Genomic DNA, 22,696 nt, shown 5'->3' with positions numbered 1-22,696 from the left:
GTCTTTGATCTTAGGTCCTTATATATTAGGGCACTGCCTAAACCTTCCCAAGCGATCATGTGCTGGCTATGAAATGGTGATGAGACAGCTGGAGTATATACTTGAATTACTATCTGATGTGTTTGGTCTCTGATATATGACAAATGTATGTGGAAAAAACAAAACAAAACAAAACCCAAAAGCATATCCCTTTAATTTTGGTTCCTAATTCTGTTTTACTTTGCTTCATCATACAATAAACTAATATATACAAGTCAATAAACGTGTGTGTGTGTTGGTTGAAAGGTATTGAATACAGTTTTGTGACAAGCTAGCGATTTGTTTTGTGTTTCAGTATTTTGTCGGAAGTTCATCTTTATGCCTCTCATTATTATTAGACTTAAAAAAGTGGTTTTGGGGTTTGAATTCAGGTAGGAGCTCTGCTGCTTGAGTTCTTGCTCTAGTACTTTTTGTTCTGGTTACTTTTGAGATAGAGTCTTAATTTTTGCCTGGCAGGCCTGAACTGTGATCCTCTTATTTACACTTCTACTGTAGCTAGGATGAGAGGAGAGTTACCATGCCTAGCTTCTGTATGTTGAGATAAGGTCTTGTGAAATTTTTTCAGGGATTGGCTTAACAGCTGCCATTTTGCAAATCTACTAATAGATTAGTTAGATTAAAAAAAAATAAGCTTGCAACAATGAAGACAAAAATTATACCAATTAGAAAAGACATATACAATGAATGGAATGCTAGGATGAATTTCTTTGTGAAAAGCAAAGTCAAACTTTTCAGGCTGTGGAAATTATGACGTTAATTTAGGCTATGGTTTCTTTTTTCTTCTTCTTCTTTTTTAGTTTTTTTTTTTGGGGGGGTCCGGTCGTGGGGCCTGAACTCTGGGCCTGGGCGCTGTCCCTCAGCTCGTCAGCTCAAGGCTAGCGCTCTACCACTTGAGCCACAGCGCCACTTCCGGCTTTTTTCTTTTTGCTTATGTGGTGCTGAGGAATCGAACCCAGGGCCTCATGCATGCAAGGCAAGCGCTTTACCACTGAGCCACTTTCCCAGCCCCTATGGTTTCTATTATGCTATGGTTTCTATAAGGCTGCTTTGTGTTTGGATGAGCAGGATATTAGAACACCCACCTTCTAAGCTATCCCTCAAATCTTCCCATTTTACATCTGTGAAAAGGCCCACTTGCCACCATATTTGCCAATGCTTAAAAAGGATTTTTTATGCATTTTTGGTATATTATATAACTTTTCTCTTTCTTACATTTAAGAATTGTGACCCATTTATATCAAAGGTGTTTTTAGAGATTTCATTTAGGTACCATTTGTATAAAACATCTGGCAAAGTGTTTGCATGTTGTAAGCAATCAGTGACTGCTAGCTATTAATCTTACCACTTCTATCATCTCCACTTTAGAGATAAGAAGCTAGGGCACAGAATAGTTACATACAATTTATCCAGGCTCACAGTTATGATAATTGATGCAATTTATTGTACAATACTCCCAGAAGAAAGTTTTGGTCAACTGTCACTCACTGGAGCATACAAACACATGACAATAAACACTTACATATGCATACTATCAACATACTACAGTAAGGTAAGAACTACAATCTTTTCTTGCTGTGGTGCTGGTTACTGAAACAAGGCCGTGTGGCTTGCTAGGTCAGTGCTCTGTCTCTTACGCCACTCTTGCAGTCCTTTTTACTTTTATTACTTTTTAAAAAAGGCCTGACTTTTACCTGGCCAGCCTGGACCATGATGACAGACACACATGACTATATCCAACTTTTATTGATGATAAAAAGTCTTTATTACTTTTTTGCCTACGGTGGCCTTAAACTATAATTCTTCCAATATTTACTTCTCAAATAGCTAAGATTATAGTCACTGTGCTCAGCTAAGAATTAGGATCATTTAAAAATAACAAGTAGATTATATATATTGTGTGTGTGTAATTGTTAATAGAAAGGTTTTAATTTTTCTTTAGTGTTTGGTTCTGCTTGATTCAAATGTGTAACAGCATAAAGAACAAAACACCTGTTTTCATTCAAAAGCTTAAAAACTCACATGACCTCAATGCTGAAACCCACTGACATTCATCTGCCAGTTGCTGTGGATTTTCTCTTGGCAACCACTTGGTACTGCCTTCTTTAAGGATGTTCATCCATCTTGTGATATATTATGGACTTTCTCTAAAGCCCAGAGGGGCTGTGATTCCAGTCATATCCTGCCTGGAACACTTAATAAACAGACTTCTATACTCCTAAATAACTCAGGTAAATTATTCTTTTTGTCCCTTTCATTGTTCTACATGGATGACACCTGAAAGGGTGGTGCTTTTTCAGGTATCATCTGCAGATGATCTGCAGATCGCTCTTTGCAGCACAGGTATTTACTGCAACTTTCTGACTGTCATGCGCAGAAAGACATTCTCACATTTGGAGGAATATTGAACTCTCCATAGTGTAAATTGAATCGGGTTTTGAAACATCTATTTGGGAAAACTGTTGCCATATCTTGGTTCACATCATGCTCCCCATGTTCAATTCTTTCCAATTTTGTAAGGAGCTGCTATCACCAGGAACACATTATGTATTAACACTACAGCAGGTATTTATGTATTAATACTAGATAGAATATTCTATCTACTGAAAAAATTCCTTTCTGTGTTTTCTAATTCTGCTGTTTTGGAAAATGTGCTCTTTCTCCCTTCACAGTTCATCCCATGCTCTCCAGTTTAATGCTTTCTCTTCTTTAAACTTCCCTAATCTCACTAGCCTTCTGAGAGCATTTTGTATATTTCCATACCAATCAATATGTGCATCTCTGTCATCATACTTACATCCAATATGGCTTCAAATTGTTTTCAGATTATAGAGGGCTGTTTGTAGCCTATATTGACAATAACTTGAGGTCAAGAACCATGTCTAATTCCTGCAACCAAATACTTTTGCTTCTGTTATATGTTAGATGCATGAGAAATGTTTATTGAACTACAACATATTAAATTATAGTAAAAGTATTGCCTCAGTATTTAAAACAGCAAATAAATTTGCACTCATTCATTCATTCCCAACACTTCTCTTTGTTTTTTCTTGAAGAGTTATTTACGTTCATTCAAAAATGCTCAATAATTAGCCAGGCGCTGGTGGCTCATGCCTGTAATGCTAGCCACTCAGGAGGCTGAGATCTGAGGATCACAGTTTGAAGCTAGCATAGGCAGGAAAGTCTCCAATAAACCAGGAAGTAAAAGCCAGATGTGGAACTGTGGCTCAAGTAGTAGAGTGCTAGCCTTGAGTAAAAAGAAGCTCAGGAACGGAGCCCAGGCAGAGTTCAAGCCCAGGATATATATAACAAATATTATGTGAAAATGGAACCAGGTAACTTGAGGGAATGGGTAGGATTGGGGGAGATGGAGTGGGAAACAATGGAAGGCATATCTTTTCAAGTATCCATGTGTCTCCTTAACTCTGAATGTGTTTTCATTTCTATATGATTTTGCATTTCACTGTGTAACTTTATGAAAAGGATGTTTTCCCTCTTCTTTCATAAGAGTTTTTGGTAGGTGAATATTATGCCCATAAAACTTTTACAGAGTTGTTAGCAAATATTTACTGGGCTGTAAAACACCCCATAATACTAGATACCAGGAGGCTTATGATATGTAAGAACATTAATTCTCAATAATCAGGAGGCAAAGAATTTCAGGGTTCTCTCAATTTAATTCAGTTGAAATAACTGGGAAGTTGGGGTGTACCAGTGTTTTAAAATTAGGATTAGTTTTGCCACTGAGATAATTTGAGCCAGGTCTATTACTCACTGTACTTTAAAGATCTCTTGATTATTAAATGCTCACAGAGAAAATAATAACCTACAATAACTAATTTCAAATATAAACTACTTTTCATCTTCTGATTTATATAATTCATTTCTTTCTTTAGAAAAACATCACAGCCCCAATATTTCTTTTTTAGGGCATTAGGGACTGACCCCAAGACCTTGTTCCTTGATGACAGGTGCTCTACCGTTTGAGCACTTCAAGTCCTTCTTTTTGTTACAAGATATGGTCTCCACTCTCTTTGTCCAGGCTGCCTCAAATTTGGGATCCTCCTGCCTCTGAGACCCAAGTAGTTGGCATTGCAAGTGTGTTCCACCATATCTGGCCAAGAACACACATTTACCAGTTTCACACATCTGAAGCAGGATAACTTATGGAAACTGAGACCTCAGAAATATATTATCTAAAAACTTAGAAATGCTATCTTTGCTTCAAACAGAGGCAACTGAATGCATTCTTTCCTAAAGGATGCATTTCTCATCCAAGAATTCACAACTGCCTGACAGGATGCCCCAAAATGCAGATAGCATGGTGTCTCCTTGTTTCAAGGATAAGGATCTGTTTTATGGCAGGATACATTCTTACCTAGAAACTCAGAGAATAACACCATGTACAGTTAAAGCAAACACAAAGCACCTAGCTTTGCATAACTTAAAGCCAGACCCCCTACCTTTACCCTATAAATACCCAACAGCCCAAGGAGCTGTGGTCTCTCTGGGTTTCTCCTTGTGTGTGTCTGTGTCTGTCTTTGTGTCCCTATGAGAGCACCCACACTCTGCTAGAGTGTGCCCCTGCCCTTCTGTTTGCTTTTTTGTCCATTTGTCTGTTTCCTTGAGTGTTTACTTAATAAAGGTCTGACAAGTTTTCTTACCATTGTGATTTGTCCAGAAATTCTTATTCTGCTATCAAAGTCTCAAGAACCCTAAGTCAAGCGTTCCTATATTTAAAGGGAAGCTTTCTGTGATGGAAGTCAAGAACCCTAAGTCAAGCGTTCCGATATTTAAAGGGAAGCTTCACTAAATCTTACCTCTGCCAACGATGACAGCTCAACTGCCAAATGAATACCAATGATCAAATTAGTCGTGACTTAAGAATGTTCTCACCATTTTTGGACAGAAATTAACCTATCTAAATAGTGGTTCATCTAAGTATTTCAGAAGGATCTATAGTTTTGATTAAGAGTAAGACATGAGATTTCTAGAAGCAATCAAGTTACTTTGTTAGGAGAGGACATGCTGAGGGCCAAGCACACAACCTCACAAGTTACAAGTGCCTGTGTGCACTGTGTATACATCCTCAGCCCAAGTTACAAGGGCCTGTGTGCACTGTGTATACATCCTCAGCCCAAGTTACAAGGGCCTGTGTGCACTGTGTATACATCCTCAGCCCAAGTTACAAGGGCCTGTGTGCACTGTGTATACATCCTCAGCCCAAGTTACAGGTGCCTGTGTGCACTGTGTATATATCCTCAGCCCAAGTTACAAGGGCCTGTGTGCACTGTGTATACATCCTCAGCCCAAGTTACAGGTGCCTGTGTGCACTGTGTATATATCCTCAGCCCAAGTTACAAGGGCCTGTGTACACTGTGTATACATCCTCAGCCCAAGTTACAAGGGCCTGTGTACACTGTGTATACATCCTCAGCCCAAGTTACAAGGGCCTGTGTGCACTGTGTATACATCCTCAGCCCAAGTTACAGGTGCCTGTGTGCACTGTGTATACATCCTCAGCCCAAGTTACAAGGGCCTGTGTACACTGTGTATACATCCTCAGCCCAAGTTACAAGGGCCTGTGTGCACTGTGTATACATCCTCAGCCCAAGTTACAAGTGCCTGTGTGCACTGTGTATACATCCTCAGCCCAAGTTACAAGGGCCTGTGTGCACTGTGTATACATCCTCAGCCCAAGTTACAAGAGCCTGTGTGCACTGTGTATATATCCTCAGCCCAAGTTATAAGTGCCTGTGTGCACTGTGTATATATCATACCCAAGTCAATTATACAGAACTTAGAATATGACTTGAAAAATAGACAAAACCATGTAATTTATCTACAATTTGATCTGGGACAGTGATTTCAACATTCTTTCTGTTTCCTTAGATGCAGAATTTGCCAGCAGAGAAAGGAAGCATTCTGACAAATTCTAAAAACATTCTGTGAATATGGAAGTAGTTGCACTGTTGTTTTCAAATATATATATATATATATTTATATATAAATATATAAAAAAATATATTTATATATAAAATAGCATGCAGCAAAACTCAACCACCTTAGATACCAATAACTAGGTCACTAGCTAATTTCAAATCCCCTTTGTTACCTCTTAATACCTTAGGAGATGCTTGAGTACAAATTACTGACAGCTATGAGACTCCATGATGTCACTATTTGTGTGGGAAAAGCAAAAGAATCATCAGATGCTCCCAGTACAGGAAATCCCTGAAACTCTAATACACAATGTAGAGAAAGTATAGAGAGTCAAGATGAAAACAAGCTCAGCCTGGAAGTGTTCTACATGACTTTAACAAGACCAAGATGTAGCAAGTTGTGCTGGCTTCAGCAGCACATATACTAAAATTGGAACGATACACAGAAGATTAGCATGGCCCCTGCGCAAGGATGACACGCAAATTCGTGAAGCCATAAGAAATGTACTCATTATCTTGCCCATGTAATTGTAACCCCTCTGTACAGTATTTTCACAATTAAAAAAAAAAGGATGTAGCAAGTCTGAGTGTTGGATCAATTGGATCTTACATCCTCCTGAAGTTGAAAAAGAACTAAAGCAATTCCCCAATATAAAATCGTAGAATAAGGAAAAAGTTAGAGAAACAAAATGGAAGTACAGAGGTTGCAGGAAGACGGGAAGCAGAAGAGACACTTAAAAAATGAGGAGAACAGAAGAGGCAGAGCTCCAACAACCCAAGGCCAGAATGTAACAGAGTTGTAACGACAACAGCAGAATTCTTCAGCCATGAAACTACAAAGAAAGCTATTCGGTCTACCATCTAAAGGCACAAGGAAATCCTTTCATTTGAAAAAAATAAACAATGGCAAAGCATTTCCAATGACTCCCATACAAAATCACAAGGAAAAATTATATTCCTTAGAGAATATAACCACAGTCTAAAAAAGGTATGTCCAGAAGAAAGAACAAAACACTACATCATAATTACAGAAATTAGAAAGTACTTAGATAAAAGATTTAAGTAATAAGAGGATGATATTATTCAGAAAACAATTAGACAACAATCATTCCAGAAAGGAAACTGAACTAGAAAAAGCCTACGAATAAATAAATATCACGGAGACGGAGCATTAAAACAAAAATTTTAAAGGCAAACTTCACATATAAAAAAGGCACCAGGGCTGGGAAGGTGGCTCAGTGGTAGAGCGCTTGCCTTGCATGTATAAGGCTCTGGGTTCGATTCCTCAGCACCACATAAGCAAAAAGAAAAAAGCTGGAAGTGGTGCTGTGGCTCAAGTGGTAGAGTGCTAGCCTTGAGCTGAAGAGCTGAGGGACAGCGCCCAGGCCCAGAGTTCAGGCCCCAGGATCGGACCCAAAAATAAATAAATAAATAAAAATAAGGCACCAAAAGGAGTAGTGACAGTTTAAAAGATTAGCAAAGAGGATGTAATATATAATATTAAATTTTAGAAAGAAAAAACCTTAAGTCAATGAAACAAAATACCATAAATTAAACATTGTAAAAGAGCAATGCTATGAGAAAAAAATTACCATTGGAGAAAGTATTTAAATTTACCTAAAAAATAATGAAAATTACATACTGATTGAAAATACTTTATCTCTGGGATAAATCTCTATGATGACTAATACAAGTTAGTCATCTTTAAAACTATTGTGTTTTAAAGATAAGGAAAATATACATTGGACCTTCAGGCAACTCTTAGTCAGATAAACAGGAAAAGAAAAGAAACCAACGAACAAAACAAAAAATCAACCAGATCTCATCAGACATCAAAAGAATATCATACATAGGAATGGGTACCATTTAAGATAAAAAAAATCAGAGTCATGGAGAACATAACATATCTGGCCAAACTGATCTTAAGTAAACAGGCATAGACAAACTATAGGTAGGTGTTCAGGAAGAATTACTTAAATTAATACTTCCAAATGGTTATAAAACTAAACAGAATTAGAACAGAAACAAAGGAAAAAGAATAGTTATAGCTTTGAGTGATACATGCTTCAGACAATTTGTATATAGTACAACTATATAAAAATGGACAAAAATTAAATGGATAGGGAAAATAGAATAAATTTGTTTACTACTTCATAGGTATCAGAGTTATGATTTACCTCCAGAAAAATGCTTAGAAAAAGCAAGAGAATGGCAGACAGATCACCACCAGACTTCAGTCGGATTCACAAAGGAATCAAGAACAAAAAACAAATAAAGGGGAAATGGACAAACATTTATTGGCCAACATTAAGTGAAAGTAATTATTAGAAAAAGATGTTGCTGCAAGTTTACAATATATCAGAGAGAGAGGGGAGAGAGAGAGAGAGAGAGAGGGGAGAGAGAGAGAGAGAGAGAGGGAGAGAGAGAGAGAGAGAGAAAGCTGTCTTTGAAAATGAAACCAATAAACCTGGTTATAAACAGAAAAAAACTGCAGTCAGAATCTATTTTAAATTATATCAAAAGTGAAATACCCCAGTGGTAAAACACTAGTTCTGATTTTTAAAAATCCTCAGGAACTGGCCTTGAGGAAAAAAAATTTTTTTTTTTTTTTAACTCAGAGACCAGTTCAAGCCCCAGGACTGGCACACACACACCACATGAACAACTACATCTTGTATTTACATTTCTCACTGAGCATAATTGTGATGTAACACTTTTAACATGCCAAAACAATGAAGTCCCACATTTAACTGGAACTATATCACTATTAATCAACATAATTTTTAATGAGAGAGAGAAAGAAAGAAAGAAAGAAAGAAGGAAGGAAGGAAGGAAGGAAGGAAGGAAGGAAGGAAGGAAGGAAGGAAGGGAGGAAGGAAGGGAGGGAGGGAGGGAGGGAGGGAGGGAGGGAAGGAAGGAAGGAAGCAAGCAAGGAAGGAAGGAAGGAAGGAAGGAAGGAAGGGAAGGAAGGAAGGAAGGAAGGAAGGAAAGAAGGAAAGGAAGGAAAGAAAGAAAAGAAGAGAAAGAAAGAGAAGAGGAAGGAAGAGAAGAGGAAGGAAGGAAAGAAGGAAGAAAATTAAATCATAGCTGGTAAAGCATTATAAACACAAAATGCCCCTAACACACACAATGAGGTTCTAAACACGTTCCCTGGTAGGAATTAGCACTTCTTGGAGTAATGGCAGACTCTAGGCTGGAAAGAACTAACAGCAGGAGGGGGTAACAATGCTTGATAAGAAATGTACTCATTACCTTACTCATGTAACTGTAAACCCTCTGTATAGCAGCTTTTCAATAAAATTAAAAATTAAAAAAAAAGACCCAAGAGCAGCTGAGATTATGATGTAAGTAGACCAGAGAGTAAAGGCTAGTAACACGCAACGCCTGGAGAAGCATCCTAACAATCTTTTAATAGTTTCAATGGTAGCATCAAGTAGTGATAACTAATGTTCTGACACATATCAAATATATTTACAGTAAACCAATGAACTGACCATTGCAAAATGCTGGAGATTCTTTGAAAGTTGAAATCAAAGGGACCAAGTCAGGTATTTAGCTTGTTCTTTCTATATGATCCATACTATATACAGTATTCAAGTAGCTGAGAGAACATTTTAATAAAAATCCAACGGATAGACAATTGGGGGAGGGGAAACGCTCAAAATGACAGAGTTATCAAGTCACCATTTAAAGTTTCATTCAGCAATTTAGAAAATGATCATTGTGACTAATAAATCATAGGAAGAGCAAGGGAGTGAGAGAAGTACACAATGTCACCTCTGGAACAGTCTTGCCAGACAAAACTAAACAAAACACGGCACCTGAGTGTAATCAGTTCTTCCGATCTAAATGCCAATTACAAGGAACACAAGGGACAAAGGAGTGGTAAATGACACCATGTGGAAAGTCAGCAATACTCCTCAGATGAGGGACAAGCAACCTGACATCTTCAAGCAAAAATACTTTCCAAGGAAATGCCAGGAAGCAGGGCTTGTAAATCCAAGGTGATTTAGGAAACAATCAATTAAAAGAAAATACCAACACTCTCTCTCTCTCTCACTCTCTATACATATATACATATATACACATATATGTATATATTCAGATATATTCATACTTTAAGAAATTCACATTTTCAAGAAATTATTTAAAAGATAAATGTGGTAATACAGCTGTGATTTTACAGAGGATTTTATCTCATAGAGAAACAGTGACAAATTTCATTCAAAATAATGTGGGTTTTGAGGTTGGTGGGAATCCAGACTAAACAAATTTGTCCACACATTGACACACAGATGTAAGTTGATACATATACTGAGTTTATATTATCTCTGTATTTCTATATATTAAAAATTGATAAGAAATATATAAAAGATGCTTTTATCCACTTGACAATGCAAGTGAAAAAGCATCATTTTGTCACTTAAGAGAAATAGTACAAGGTCATTATTGGTTTTTCCAGGTTTTTTGAAATAGACTTTATGTTATGTGCTCAAGTTGGAAATTCGATTAAGTTATTTACGAAGTCTAAGTCATCTAGTCTCTCTATATAACCCTGCATTGTAACCTGCTGTAAAAATATTACAAAATCTTTATCTGAGGTTTATTGTCCTTAGGAAGGATAATGCATAGTTTTTACTCCATCTTTCTAATTAGTAATTTAAGCATATGTTCAGCATTTAACTCTAAATGTTTGCCTTTTCCCCAAGCTCTAAGACAGCTGTCCAAGATTTGAATGCCAGAAAACATTTAAATATCAACATCTGTTGAATTATGTTAATTTAGTGTAATATAATTGGGCATGAGTTGGAATTGATCAGAAGTTTATGAACTAAACAAAGGTAAATTCCCAACAATATCTTGGTATACAAACAAAATCACTAAGGAGAAGTGAGGAAAATTATTTACTTCTAAAGAGAAAAGGTAAAGGAAAAGTACTGGTTATAAAGTAATTGATTGTTTTAAAAACAAAATTCTAACTCTATGGGATACTATCTTGCTCTTTTTAAATTGATCTTATAATCAAAAGGCAATGAAGATTTGCTAAATGCATGATAGTTAAATATTTAATATTTGATTATTTTACATATTATTAATATATTTCAATTGTACTTATATGTGCACTAAAATTTTAGATTGAAGGATATTTCTTGCTATGTTAAGAGTTGTAAATATTTAAGAGTAAATGTGGCATCAGATCTGTACATATTAAACAGTATTTTAAAATTAAAAGTATTTTTAATGTGGCAGATGAAATTATGCATTTATTCTGGGGATTATTTGATACAAACTGTCAAGTAGCAGCTGTTGTTTATTGTTTTACTCATTTCAAATAATAACTTTTATAGTAATTTACTTAATACATGAGGCTGCTTGTTTGTTTTGGGAAGTATTCTGGCACAGACACACACACACAGACACATAGACACACACAGACACATAGATACACACAGACACACACAGACATACACACCAGATTAACAGATCCCCAAATGTCCTAGTAATGAACTTTCAACAAAGCTGCGGTAGTGACACAAGCTGTTGTTATGGGCCTGCAGGTGGACCTTAATCACTTCCTAGGGGAGCATCTCTGGGAGCTAAAGGTTACTTTTGTGTCTATGGCCATTCAATCACAGGACCAATTTGGAGTGCTAACTGTGAAACTGACACCCGTCCTTAAGGAAATGAACTTCCGTCTACACACACTTACTTTAGCAAGAGGTCTCTAGGACAGCGTATACATGCTATTTTCCATCATTATTGACCATGGCCAAATTCAGCTGTATCCCAGGAGGTGAGATGCTGTGCAAATATTGTAACAATTTAAAATACCTAATACATCTGTGAGAGAAAGAGGGGACCTAACGAATCAGAATCTCACTAAGGATTAGTTGATTTTTTAAAAAACATATTTGCCACAAACTGGAAACAGTACTTATTGCCACAGGGAAAATTCCTTGTTCTTTCTTTGTGTGTTTTGTGCATGGACGTGCGTGCATGTGCGCGTGTACATGTGTTTGTGTGTGTGTGTGTGTGTGTGTGTGTTAAACTGGAAAACAGTATGTCAAAATTCAAATTGGCTGGTTGCTAATTTATTTCGTATAATCACAATTTAAAATAATCTTCTGTAGTAATTAATTTAAGATTCTGGCAAGGAAGAATTTTCAGGATGCCAAAAGAACAGGAAGCCTGAGAACTGGCAATTTGAGGACAGTGTGGTTTTATAAAATGTAATAATTTGGTCATACAGTGTAAAATGGATTAATTAAATCCCTTAACAACCATTTTATGTTGTATATGTGATATGTTTCCAATTATTCTAAGTATCTCTGTACCTAGAAGTTATTCAGATGTTTTTAATTAGAATACATATATAATTAATGTATTCCAATTAAACACATGTAATACATACATTCTAGTTAAAAGGAATATATATGAATACTTTCTATCAGTTCATTCATGCATACATAAGAATAAGTCAAAATAATTTAAGAGCTCTTTTTCTATCAGACAGGTTAAACAGATTTATTTATAACAATGAAATCTAATGGTAGTTTTAAATCTGGTAACAAAAATCATAAAGTACTAGAAAATTTGAAAGCTAGTTACTTAAAATCATTTTAAAATCATTATTTTGCACATATAATAACAATGTCAAGTATTATAACTTACTTTACAGTATGGTATTAAAATATTATATTTTTAATATGGCAAAGGAGGGTTTGTTTAAAAATCCTAAAGTTACTAACACAGGCTAGGTGACATCTCATTTTACATAATTAAAATGAAGCATCATTTACTTTTGTTGATATTCAATTTTGTTCCTTCATTTCTGGGAAAAGCAACATTAAACAAGTCTGATCCATGCCATTATGCAGCACTCTAATGAACAGTTATCCTCTTTCAATTTATTAACAGCTGTTCAAAAATGTAGTAATTAATAGTTTCATTTATTTTTGGCAAACCTGCAAAATGAAGGGATCATTTTGTATCTGTTGCAAATTAAGTCTCTTTTTCCAAACAACAAATGAGACAGCATAGGGGAGATGAAGTAAACCAAATCCTTGAACATCTTTGGAACTTTAGAAGATCAAATAAAAACAGCTGTAACTCTATCTTGTTGCATCTGTAACAAAACGCAGGGTTCTGTACCATCATATGGAAATGCATGTGCTCTCTATTATTGTCAATAAGAATATTCATTTTATCTTGATGGAGGAAGGCTGACAAGAATGTATGTACTGATGTGTGTGTATGTCCACATATACGCTTGGGATTAAACTATTATCATTGTGTTTTTCATTTTAGGAGATTTTTTTTTGTTTTTAAACTATTACGTAGACAAAAGGACAACAAAAAAGGGTATTTCTTCCTTCTCACTAATAGATAAGAAAAAATATTAAAGTACATGATACTCAAGGATTATTGGATCTTTTGAGTAGATGAAAAATATCAATATTTTGGAACTAAGTAAAAGGTGAATTAAGAAACACACACTCCAAAAGATATCAGGAAAATTTAGTAGAATTTAGTAATAGCTTTGATAAAATACACACTCCAAAAGATATCAGGAAAATTTAGTAGAATTTAGTAATAGCTTTGATAAAATATTTTTACTTGTTTTCAAATTATATATCAGCAGACTACTAGATGAAATTTCCTGTGTGCTTTTAAGGCTAAATGATAAAAATCATACCACTAAGGAAGGGAAAAAATCCCAATACTTCTCCCCTCACACATGTATCAGAGGCCAAAGTAAAGGCCTTGATATGATCTAAATAATTAAATAAAGACTGCCAGAAACAGATACTTTTTTGGGCATAGTTTTTACAGAAATAAAAACTCATCATCAAAATAAAAATGTGTCAAACAACACATGACTTAGTATCAGGTATCCCTTACTGTACGCTGTAAACTGACTTTGTATTTGGGAAAGCGATACTGAACTCTCTGGTACTAACCAAAGGTTCTGACATGAGAGAGAATGTTAAATGATTTAACCATAGTTCAAAATGGGATGATGGTTGGGGGCAAGGTATTTCTAATCTGGAAAAGCAAAAATGAAATTCTAAATAAATGCGGAAATACCAAAACATACAAAAAGATTACAAATTGGAGGACATTTCTCAAAGTAGCCTTGGAGCAACCCAGTTTTCTCCCTGCTGTGGCTACAGTTTAGACATGAGAGGTTCCCAAAGATTGTGTTGAATGGAAGCTTGGTCCTCACTGGGTGGTACTATAGAAAAATGGCTGGACTATGAGGGTGAGGATGCTAATTCACTGGTTGAATGAGTTCTCAGGAGGTGGAGCCTGGTTGGAGGGTAGCATGCCTTTGAAGGGTCAACAGGTTAAATCTTGGCTTCATGCATCCCATCCTAACCTTTGCTTCTAGCTGACATGAGGCGAGTAGCTTTGATTCATATCAAATATATTCTGCTAAAATGCAAGCCCAAAGAATGGGCCAAATGGCATGGACAAACTTTGTGACCCTTCTAAAATGTTACATGAAAAATCAAGTACAATAAGATTAGGTGAAAGTTCAGGGTAGAAAAGAAGACAGAGTATGCTGAATACAAGAATAACTGGAAAACAAAGCACTACAGAGAAGCCAGGCATGGTGGTGCTATCTTGGAAGCCCAGGTATTGGGAGGCTGATTGCTTAATGCCTCTAAGATATGGTGTGGGTAACATAGATAAGACTCAGTCTCAAAAAATTACAAAACAAAATAAAACACTAAACCTAACAAACATCCCCCACTCCAAGACTCAGGGGTTCTAGCCTTCTAATCATACAGAAGCAACATGGAAATATAAGCGACATGGAAAAACCTGTCAAAAACCATCTAAATATAAAAACAGGTAACTCTAAGTACAAAATGTTGAGGAAACACATCAAAGGAATGCATGAGGATAAGGTTATGAAGAAAAAAGTTCACATCACTATCTGAACAGGTCTGCTCTATGATAAGGGACCTCCTTGGGAAATAAAAATGAAACAACAGACCAAAAGACAAATTATAAAAGTAACATTACTTGATTCAGTTAGACTATACTGATATGTATAATCAGTGTATTCCCTCCCCCCAAATTTGATTATAGAATCTATTATTATATGTGTGAAAATGAGAATGTTAGTTTTCTTTATAATAAATGTAGAATGAAAACAGTTCATTGCATTTTATCAATGACTATTAGAATAGGATGGAGTGGCACCTTCTGATAAGCACTGCTGATGGTAACAGTCCAGGGAGAAGATACATGAAGTATGAAAAGCTTAAGTTAAGAGATCTTGCCTTTGGAAGAAGAGGCAGGAGTAGAGGACACCCTATGAGGTAGAACTTCCTGGTACAAGTGACTGAAATTATAAAAAAAATATGAGCTTTATTTAAAGGACATTTTAAAGGCTGCCTCTTTCATATCATTAGACAGTCTTGCAGATGAAAAGAGAGACACTTCCCTTGTGTTTCCCAGGCATTTAAATATCCCAGATGACTAAACTAAAGAAGATTTGGCAAAAAGGGAGAAAGGGCTTAAAATGGACACCTGGAAAACCAATCACTAAAATGGATTTTGTTAGCAATGAGCATGTCCCTAAGACTCTCCTACAGAGATCCCAAAGAAAATTCCCCAAGAAGCTGTAGATGAAATCATCTACACTCGAGACTACAGTCCTAACTGCACAGCCCTCTCTTTGTTCAAAGCTTTTGTGGGGAATGCCCTCTTTAAGAGCATGCTAGAGTCACACACTTCAAAATCTCAATTTTGAGTCACTAACAGCAGACCACCTGTGCCTTTATCTTTTCTTACTTGCTTGGTCTATTGTGGAAGTAAATGATCCTACAATTTATTGATTTAATGCATTATAGTTCTCTTCTTTAACCTTTATGTTTTTCTGTAAGTTGAAAAAGGAAAGTGCAGTCAGTCATCCAAAAGGGTTAAGAAAAGTCAAGATAATATTAAAAATACTAAGAAAGAAAATGGATTTCAAGAAAGGAATAGAGAGTAATGCATATAAATAAGGAAGGTGAAGAATTTTCATCTTGTATTGAATAAAGCTTAAAACAAAAATTAAACTTGAGTCATTCCTTACATTTATCTCACCTTTTCAAATTGCCCAGTGCCTAACAGACCTGGTGGTTTTTACAGAGTTAAGAAAATGTACCCAGCACTCATGAAAAGAGTATATATGAGAAGAAGGTTCAAAAAATGAGAAGAGATTTTTAGATTTAGGTACAGTAGTGTACTTGTAATCTCAACACTTTTGAAACCAATATAGGGAGATCTTGAGTTTAAGGCCAAGTCTGGGCTATAGTATAACCCTATCTAAACCACCCACCCACCCATCTAAACAACCAAAGAAACAAGCAAGCAAACAAGGTGGCCTTGGACTAAGATGCAGGTCTGTGTTTCCCCTAGTGTTGATTGTTAGTGTGTGTTTTTTAAATTAAGCACTGAAAAAAATCCTGTAAATGAAAAATATAAAATTATATATATATATATATATATATATATATATTGTTTTTGTTTTTGTTTTTTGCTGGTATAGGGCTTGAACTCTAGGCCTGGGTACTGTCCCTCAGCTCTTCAGCTTAAGACTAGCACTCTACCACTGAGCCCCAGCACCACTTATAGTTTTCTGATTGTTTAATGGACGGAAGAGTCTCACAAATGTTCCTGCCTGAGCTGGCTTTGAACCATGATCCTCAGATCTCTGCCTCTTGAGTAGCTGGGATTACAGTTATGAGCCACCAGCACCCAGCATAAAACAATATTTAAAAGTACATTTAGGTTATAATACTGAGGAAGGCAACATATATGAATTGTCTTGGAATATTTCTGGAGATTTAAATTTTCTGGAGTATAAAATTTATATATACACATATATTATTATTTAAGATGTTCCAACAGTTAAATAATAGAACAAATATTGAAGATTAAAGACATTGTAATTGTGACATCAAAATCCTGAGCTCAAATTACTTCAAACTAAACCTTAGTTTTCAGCTAAATCAATCGATGTGAGACAAGAATAAAGACATTTTCAGACATAAGAAACTTGTTGTCGTTCTCAGAAAACTCAAAAGACAATGTGTGGGAGATTCAGGAAAGAGGCATCTCAAATGGGAACGAAAATGACCACCCTCCAGCCCTAATACCAGGGTGAGAAGGAAGAGCTATGGAGGTATATTAGAAGTGTAGCAGGTCTGAGGGCAAAGTTCAGAATGGATATGGAAAAGGTGGGTTTCAGAAGAATACTATCAAGAGAAAGAATGGGCGTAGTTGTACTCTAGGGAAGAAACATTAATAAATTAGGATAAATGCATTGAGAGGGAGTGGGAAATGATACAAAATACAATCATGTTGAAGTCCAGAAGTCATACAGAGGTGAATAATATTTACATGCTTAATATAGTAATGAAAACAATGTATATTTGTTTGGTCTTTTTAAATGTAAATGATTTTCTAGTTTGTTTCTGAAAATATATCTTCCAATTCTCAGGATTTGATTTTTTTTTTTTTTTGGTCGGCCGTGGGGTTTGAACTCTGGGCCTGGGCACTGTCCCTCAGCTCTTCAGCTCAAGGTGAGCGCTCTACCACTTGAGCTACAGCGCTACTTCCAGTTTTCTGGTGGTTTTTATTGGAGATAGGAGTCTCACGGTCTCTCCTGCCCGGGCTGGCTTTGAACCGCAATCCTCAGATCTCAGCCTCCTGAGTAGCTAGGATTACAGGCGTGAGCCACCAGTGCCCGGCTCAAGATTTGATTTTTTACTTGATAAATAACAAAAACAATGCAAGATGAAATTATAGTAACATAGGATGAAAGCAATTGTAAAAACACTTTTTAAAAAGACAATTCCACTCTCTGTTTTTACATATATGCTACTAGAATACAATATACATACATATTGGTCTGTCATAAGATCTATGTAACATTTAAATTTGGAGGAAAAGGGTAATTCCATTTTCTTTATATTTTAAAAAAGCTCTAAAATTCATTAGTGATAGAAAATAAAAATGTTTTCTTCTAAAAACATCCTACAATTTTCACCAGCTTTAAATAATATACATAAAATGCCATCTTTTTATTTGTTACTAATAATCCTGAAATAGATTCTTGTAAACAATATATAAGATATTTGAAGTTGGCATTTTAGAGTCAATAGTAATCCAAACTACAACTCCCCACATTTCTCATTAGTACTGGAAAAACCTGGGCCATGAATTTAATGGTGAGAATGAATTGTGATTTTGAATGGCTTACCTGCTGGCAGTTTTCACAGAACAGTTTTTCTTGTGTCCTCTTTCAGCTCGGTTATCTCTCAGGAGCTGATGGTATGTAAAAGTGTTCAGACAATGTTGTAGAAACAACAAATATTTGGGGGAAAATCTTATTCACAGGGATACTAATTTTCTCACTTACATTATCTCTTTTTCTATGAGTTTCTCTGAAAGTAAAGACTACTACACCTTTGCTAAAGATGCCACTATTACTGTGGCAAAGTGTCAGTAGGGGTGGCCATCTGGTTGACATTCTCATCAATAGAGTAAACTGACAATCTTCATAGTACACAACTTTGGAGCTGAAGTCTAGAACTCAGGTGTGTGTCTGGTCTCTGGAAGTAAAATAACCTCTAGCAATGCATTAACTGTGAAGCTGTCACTTGGGCTGATATGAAAGAGTTAATTCTATTTTGTGGATGATTGCCTACTGTAGTAAATAAGTACACTTAAAGCATTCTACTTCAATAAAATTATTGGCTTAGAAATATATAATTAGAAAACATTGTATATTTGATTGCCTCCTCAAAATATTGTCTCATTCACCTCCCTTCAAAATTGCTTTGTCGTGACTGGAAAGAAAACAAAAAACAAAAAACAAAAAACAAAAATCAAGTGGACAATACTCTTCACTCCATGTTCACTCAAACTGTAGCTTATATTATGCATGCAGATTTATAAGGAGACTGGGCTAAAAAATGATGATCAGCATTATTAGAAATTAACTCTGCAAAAATAGAAGCTTTAAAATAATGTAATATTGAACTGGGTTCTAATCCCAGCTCTACCAGTAACAAGTCACTAAGCTTAACAAATAGTTTTTTACAATAAGTTTATTATGTGACCCTAGGTAAAGTAGTTAACCCTCCTAAGCTCTAGTTTTTACCTGTAAAATAGAGATAAAATAATATTGACTGGCGTAAGGCTGTTGTGAGTATTAAGTAAGATAAACCATGTAAAATGCTTAGTTCTATGAGACTGGAACATATATAGGAAATGCTGAGAATATGGTATCCATGCTATAATTATGATTATGATTACAATTAATGATCCTGACTGTCACTAGGTATAGTCTGACCAGCTTCAATTACTTTATATGAAGGATAACTGCTTTCCACTGTTCAATAACTTCATTTACAATCATTTGTTTATCAACAAGAACAGACATTAGATCATTAAGAACCTGGTTAGAAAGAATGTCTTAACTAAATACACATATCCTCAGTATCTACTTCTTTCCATCTCAACGGCCACCATCTAGTCTAGACCATCTTTTTTTCATCACCTATACCAACCTCCTTAAACAGCCTCCCTGCCTCCAGTCTTGCATCTAGCTAATACATTCTTTATACTGTAACCAGTGAGCTTTCTCAAGCTATGTGATTTTATGCTGTGCAAGGCTTTCATAATCTTTTATAATATGATTATATCTGTAAGTGCACAATTTATTATTGTGCTGTGTACCACTGACCTAACCTCCATCCCTATAAATGACACATAATCCCTGCCATATTGAAATTTAGTGCATGCACTTACTATGACTGGCCCTTAGCTTTGATTATTCAACTTGTCTGCATCTCCAGAATTCAGAGCTATGTCTGAACCATTTTTAGTACTCAATAAATATTTGTTGAATGAATGACTGAATGTGTCAGTGGTGTGATAAAATGGGGAATGTGATGTCATATGATATGTAGCTGCAGCCATGTTCCATTACTACTACTTATGAAAAATATCAACCACTACAAAAATAAAGTATATTAAAAATGGTGGTTACTTTTCTATAGTATCTCAAGTCCATTTATCTTAAGTCCATTAATCTGAAAGTGTTTCAATTTAGAAACACTTTGTATCATGGGCGCTAAATTATTACTAAAAATTAAAAATATTTGCTTTGGAATTTCTAAACCTAGTGACTTTAAAACGCTTATAAACTATATATATATAAATAAACACACAAACCAACACTTGTGACACAGATAAGCTAGAAGAAGAAATTTCTACCTCTGTTTTAAGTAATATTTTTGTAATTTTAAGATAAAAGATACCTTTATAGTTTTTCTGAGGTTTGTGATAAAATAGTTCAAAGACCTCAAAGTGCTACTTACAGTGTCCTGAACTAGAAAAGAATTCTATGGTTTAGTTCAGAAAGTCTAACTATAATGATGAAAATAAACATTAGTTCTCAGAGAGACACCATCTGAATAAATGTAAATGATAACACATTTTTTTGAACTTCAATGCTGTATTTATTCATATTACAGCTATATAATGAATGACTCTTCTTCCTCAAGTTGACATCTCTGGCCAGCATATAAAACCAAGACTGTTACTGCAATAAAGCAATATACATCTATGTACAAAAGTTAGCCCCAAATTATCTCACATTATCTCACTTTACCAATAAAATTCTAAATTGGATATATCTTTGGAAGTTTTTTGTATGTGTGCTAGTACCGGGGCTTGAACTCAGGATCTTGGCACTGTGCCTTAGTTTCTTACTAAAAGTGGATCTTTACCACTTGATCCACAGATCCACTTCTGGCTTTTTGATGGTTAATTGGTTGATACTCTCATGGACTTCTCTGCCCATGGCCATGCTGGTTTTGGATAGTGATTTTCAAATCCTAGCATCTTGAGTAGTTAGGATTATAGGGGTGGGTTAGTGATGCCCAGCCCTTGTGCAATTTTTAAGATTCAGCTTATAGAAAAATATAGCCTCAGATCACTGGGTCATAAATCTAACAAGTTGATATATGAACACAGATTATCAAAAGAGCAATGCTGAAAAAAATTCATGTAGGATACTACAGTAAAATAAAATATATTTATATGTAAAAGATTCCTGACATATTTTCTTTTGAAAAAGGAAATCAAGTTGAGAATTCCCAGTAGGAGAAACACAAATCCTGGATCCTTGTCTGATAGCAAGAACAACCTATCATACTTTGAAAATACTTTCTTCTCATTATTATAACTTTTCTATTCATTGAATTCCTATCAGTGTCACAAGTGAGGTCATTCTTAGGATTCTGACTCAAAAATGTCATATCTGATTAAAAACAGAACTTCTGAATATGGTGTGCAGCGCTTCTTACCTTCCAACTTTCAGATTGCTGGACTTAGGTCAAACGGAGGTACAATTCCCTTATTAGTGACCTGCAGGTGTATATTAAAGATGACGTGTGTAAGAATTACATTAAAATGCACAAATGCATAACCTAGGCATACAACTTTTAAACTTGCTAAACTAAACCAGGAAGATGTGTTCCTATGGCGTGAGTTTCTGTGGCTATTTATGACGTTTTCACAAGATTATCAGAAGTCTCAAATTCTTGACAGAAGAGGAAGAGACAAAAGAGCAGAATTCCTCTACTCACTATCTGATATAGACAAGGCATTCACCTTGGGAGTGTCTCGAATGGAATCTCTTTCAGTGAACTCCTCAGTTATCTGCAAAGTATTTCAAGGCTTTTCATGTTCATCTCAACTATGATCTATGACCCATCCAGACACATGTAAAATTCAGCCAAAAAAAAATCAAATTATTTAAGATGCTGGGGGAGAGAAAGCCCCAGAAATTAAATACACATGTGCATACTTGTGCACATACATATGTGCTTCAGAGAGTTGCTTCTCCCTCTTTCCTTCTCTGACTTGATTCATAGATCTTTCTATGGTTTTCTTAACACATACTAATATATTGTAAGTACTGCTCCTATGCCCATGTTAGGGAAAAAGATATGCTGTTTTTCAAACACAGTTCTTTTTGTTAAAATAGAGAGTACCTAATGGACAATGGCTGATAGGTAAGCTAGTTAGTTAATGTGTAATGAAAAGTATGATCACAATACTGAATGGAAATGGGAATAGGAGTAAGCATCAAAGATCATCAAGAACCAAAAATCACAAGTTGGGAAAAGGAATAAGGCCTGGAATGGGGCTAATATTTTTATTTTGAAAATTTAATGTGAGGAAAATAAAAGGTGATAGGCATGGTAAAAGTCATTCATTCAACAATATTTTTTAAGATTTTTACAATTCTCTATGGTTTTATATCTCAACAGTTGGACTTGGGTTTCCAATAGTTTGCTATGATAAAGTTAGGTTTAAAAGCTGAAGTAGCTATGACTAGCTCTCAGAACATAAATAATGTGTACTTATATGTACAGTTGAAATCATCCACTTGTTAACATTTATTAGCCAATGAATAACATCATGGTCCTTTCTCTTAGTGCTTTTGTAGTTATGCACAGACATGCATAGAAGGCTATAATTGTATTCACTAAAGTGAGTGCTGGAGCTAAGGTCCAAAATGGGTACTCTGTCTTCCTGTTTCAGTTCTTATGCTGTGAATAGGTAGGAATTTCTATTTTCTGTTGAGCACTATGTTCTATGTTTCTGTTGAGCACTTTGCAATTTATATGTTGGGGGTAATT

The 22,696-nt window shown here is 35.4% G+C and overlaps 1 protein-coding gene and 1 non-coding gene across 4 annotated transcripts in view; one reads left to right on the top strand and one right to left on the bottom strand.

Annotated features, from left to right (window-relative positions):
- Window positions 1-22,696, bottom strand: part of Gpatch2 (G-patch domain containing 2) — a 142,128-nt gene that overhangs the window by 18,771 nt on the left and 100,661 nt on the right. For 2 of the 3 annotated variants that reach the window (XM_070041484.1, XM_070041485.1), the window contains exon 8: window positions 18,241-18,305. In XM_070041484.1, the coding sequence (XP_069897585.1) occupies window positions 18,241-18,305 (65 nt within the window). Of the gene's footprint in view, window positions 1-18,236; window positions 18,306-21,355; window positions 21,417-22,696 lie in introns of those variants that run through there. The other variant, XM_070041486.1, reaches the window with a different exon arrangement.
- On the top strand, window positions 6,379-6,485 carry LOC138841237 (U6 spliceosomal RNA). Its single transcript, XR_011376351.1, has one exon. It is a non-coding gene; the product is annotated as a U6 spliceosomal RNA (small nuclear RNA).

The sequence above is a fragment of the Dipodomys merriami genome, unplaced genomic scaffold (assembly GCF_024711535.1).
Source record: "Dipodomys merriami isolate MVZ:Mamm:240054 unplaced genomic scaffold, mDipMer1.0.p SCAF_31, whole genome shotgun sequence".
In the NCBI taxonomy this organism is placed as follows: Eukaryota; Metazoa; Chordata; class Mammalia; order Rodentia; family Heteromyidae; genus Dipodomys; species Dipodomys merriami.
This window is presented reverse-complemented; position numbering and strand designations above follow the sequence as displayed.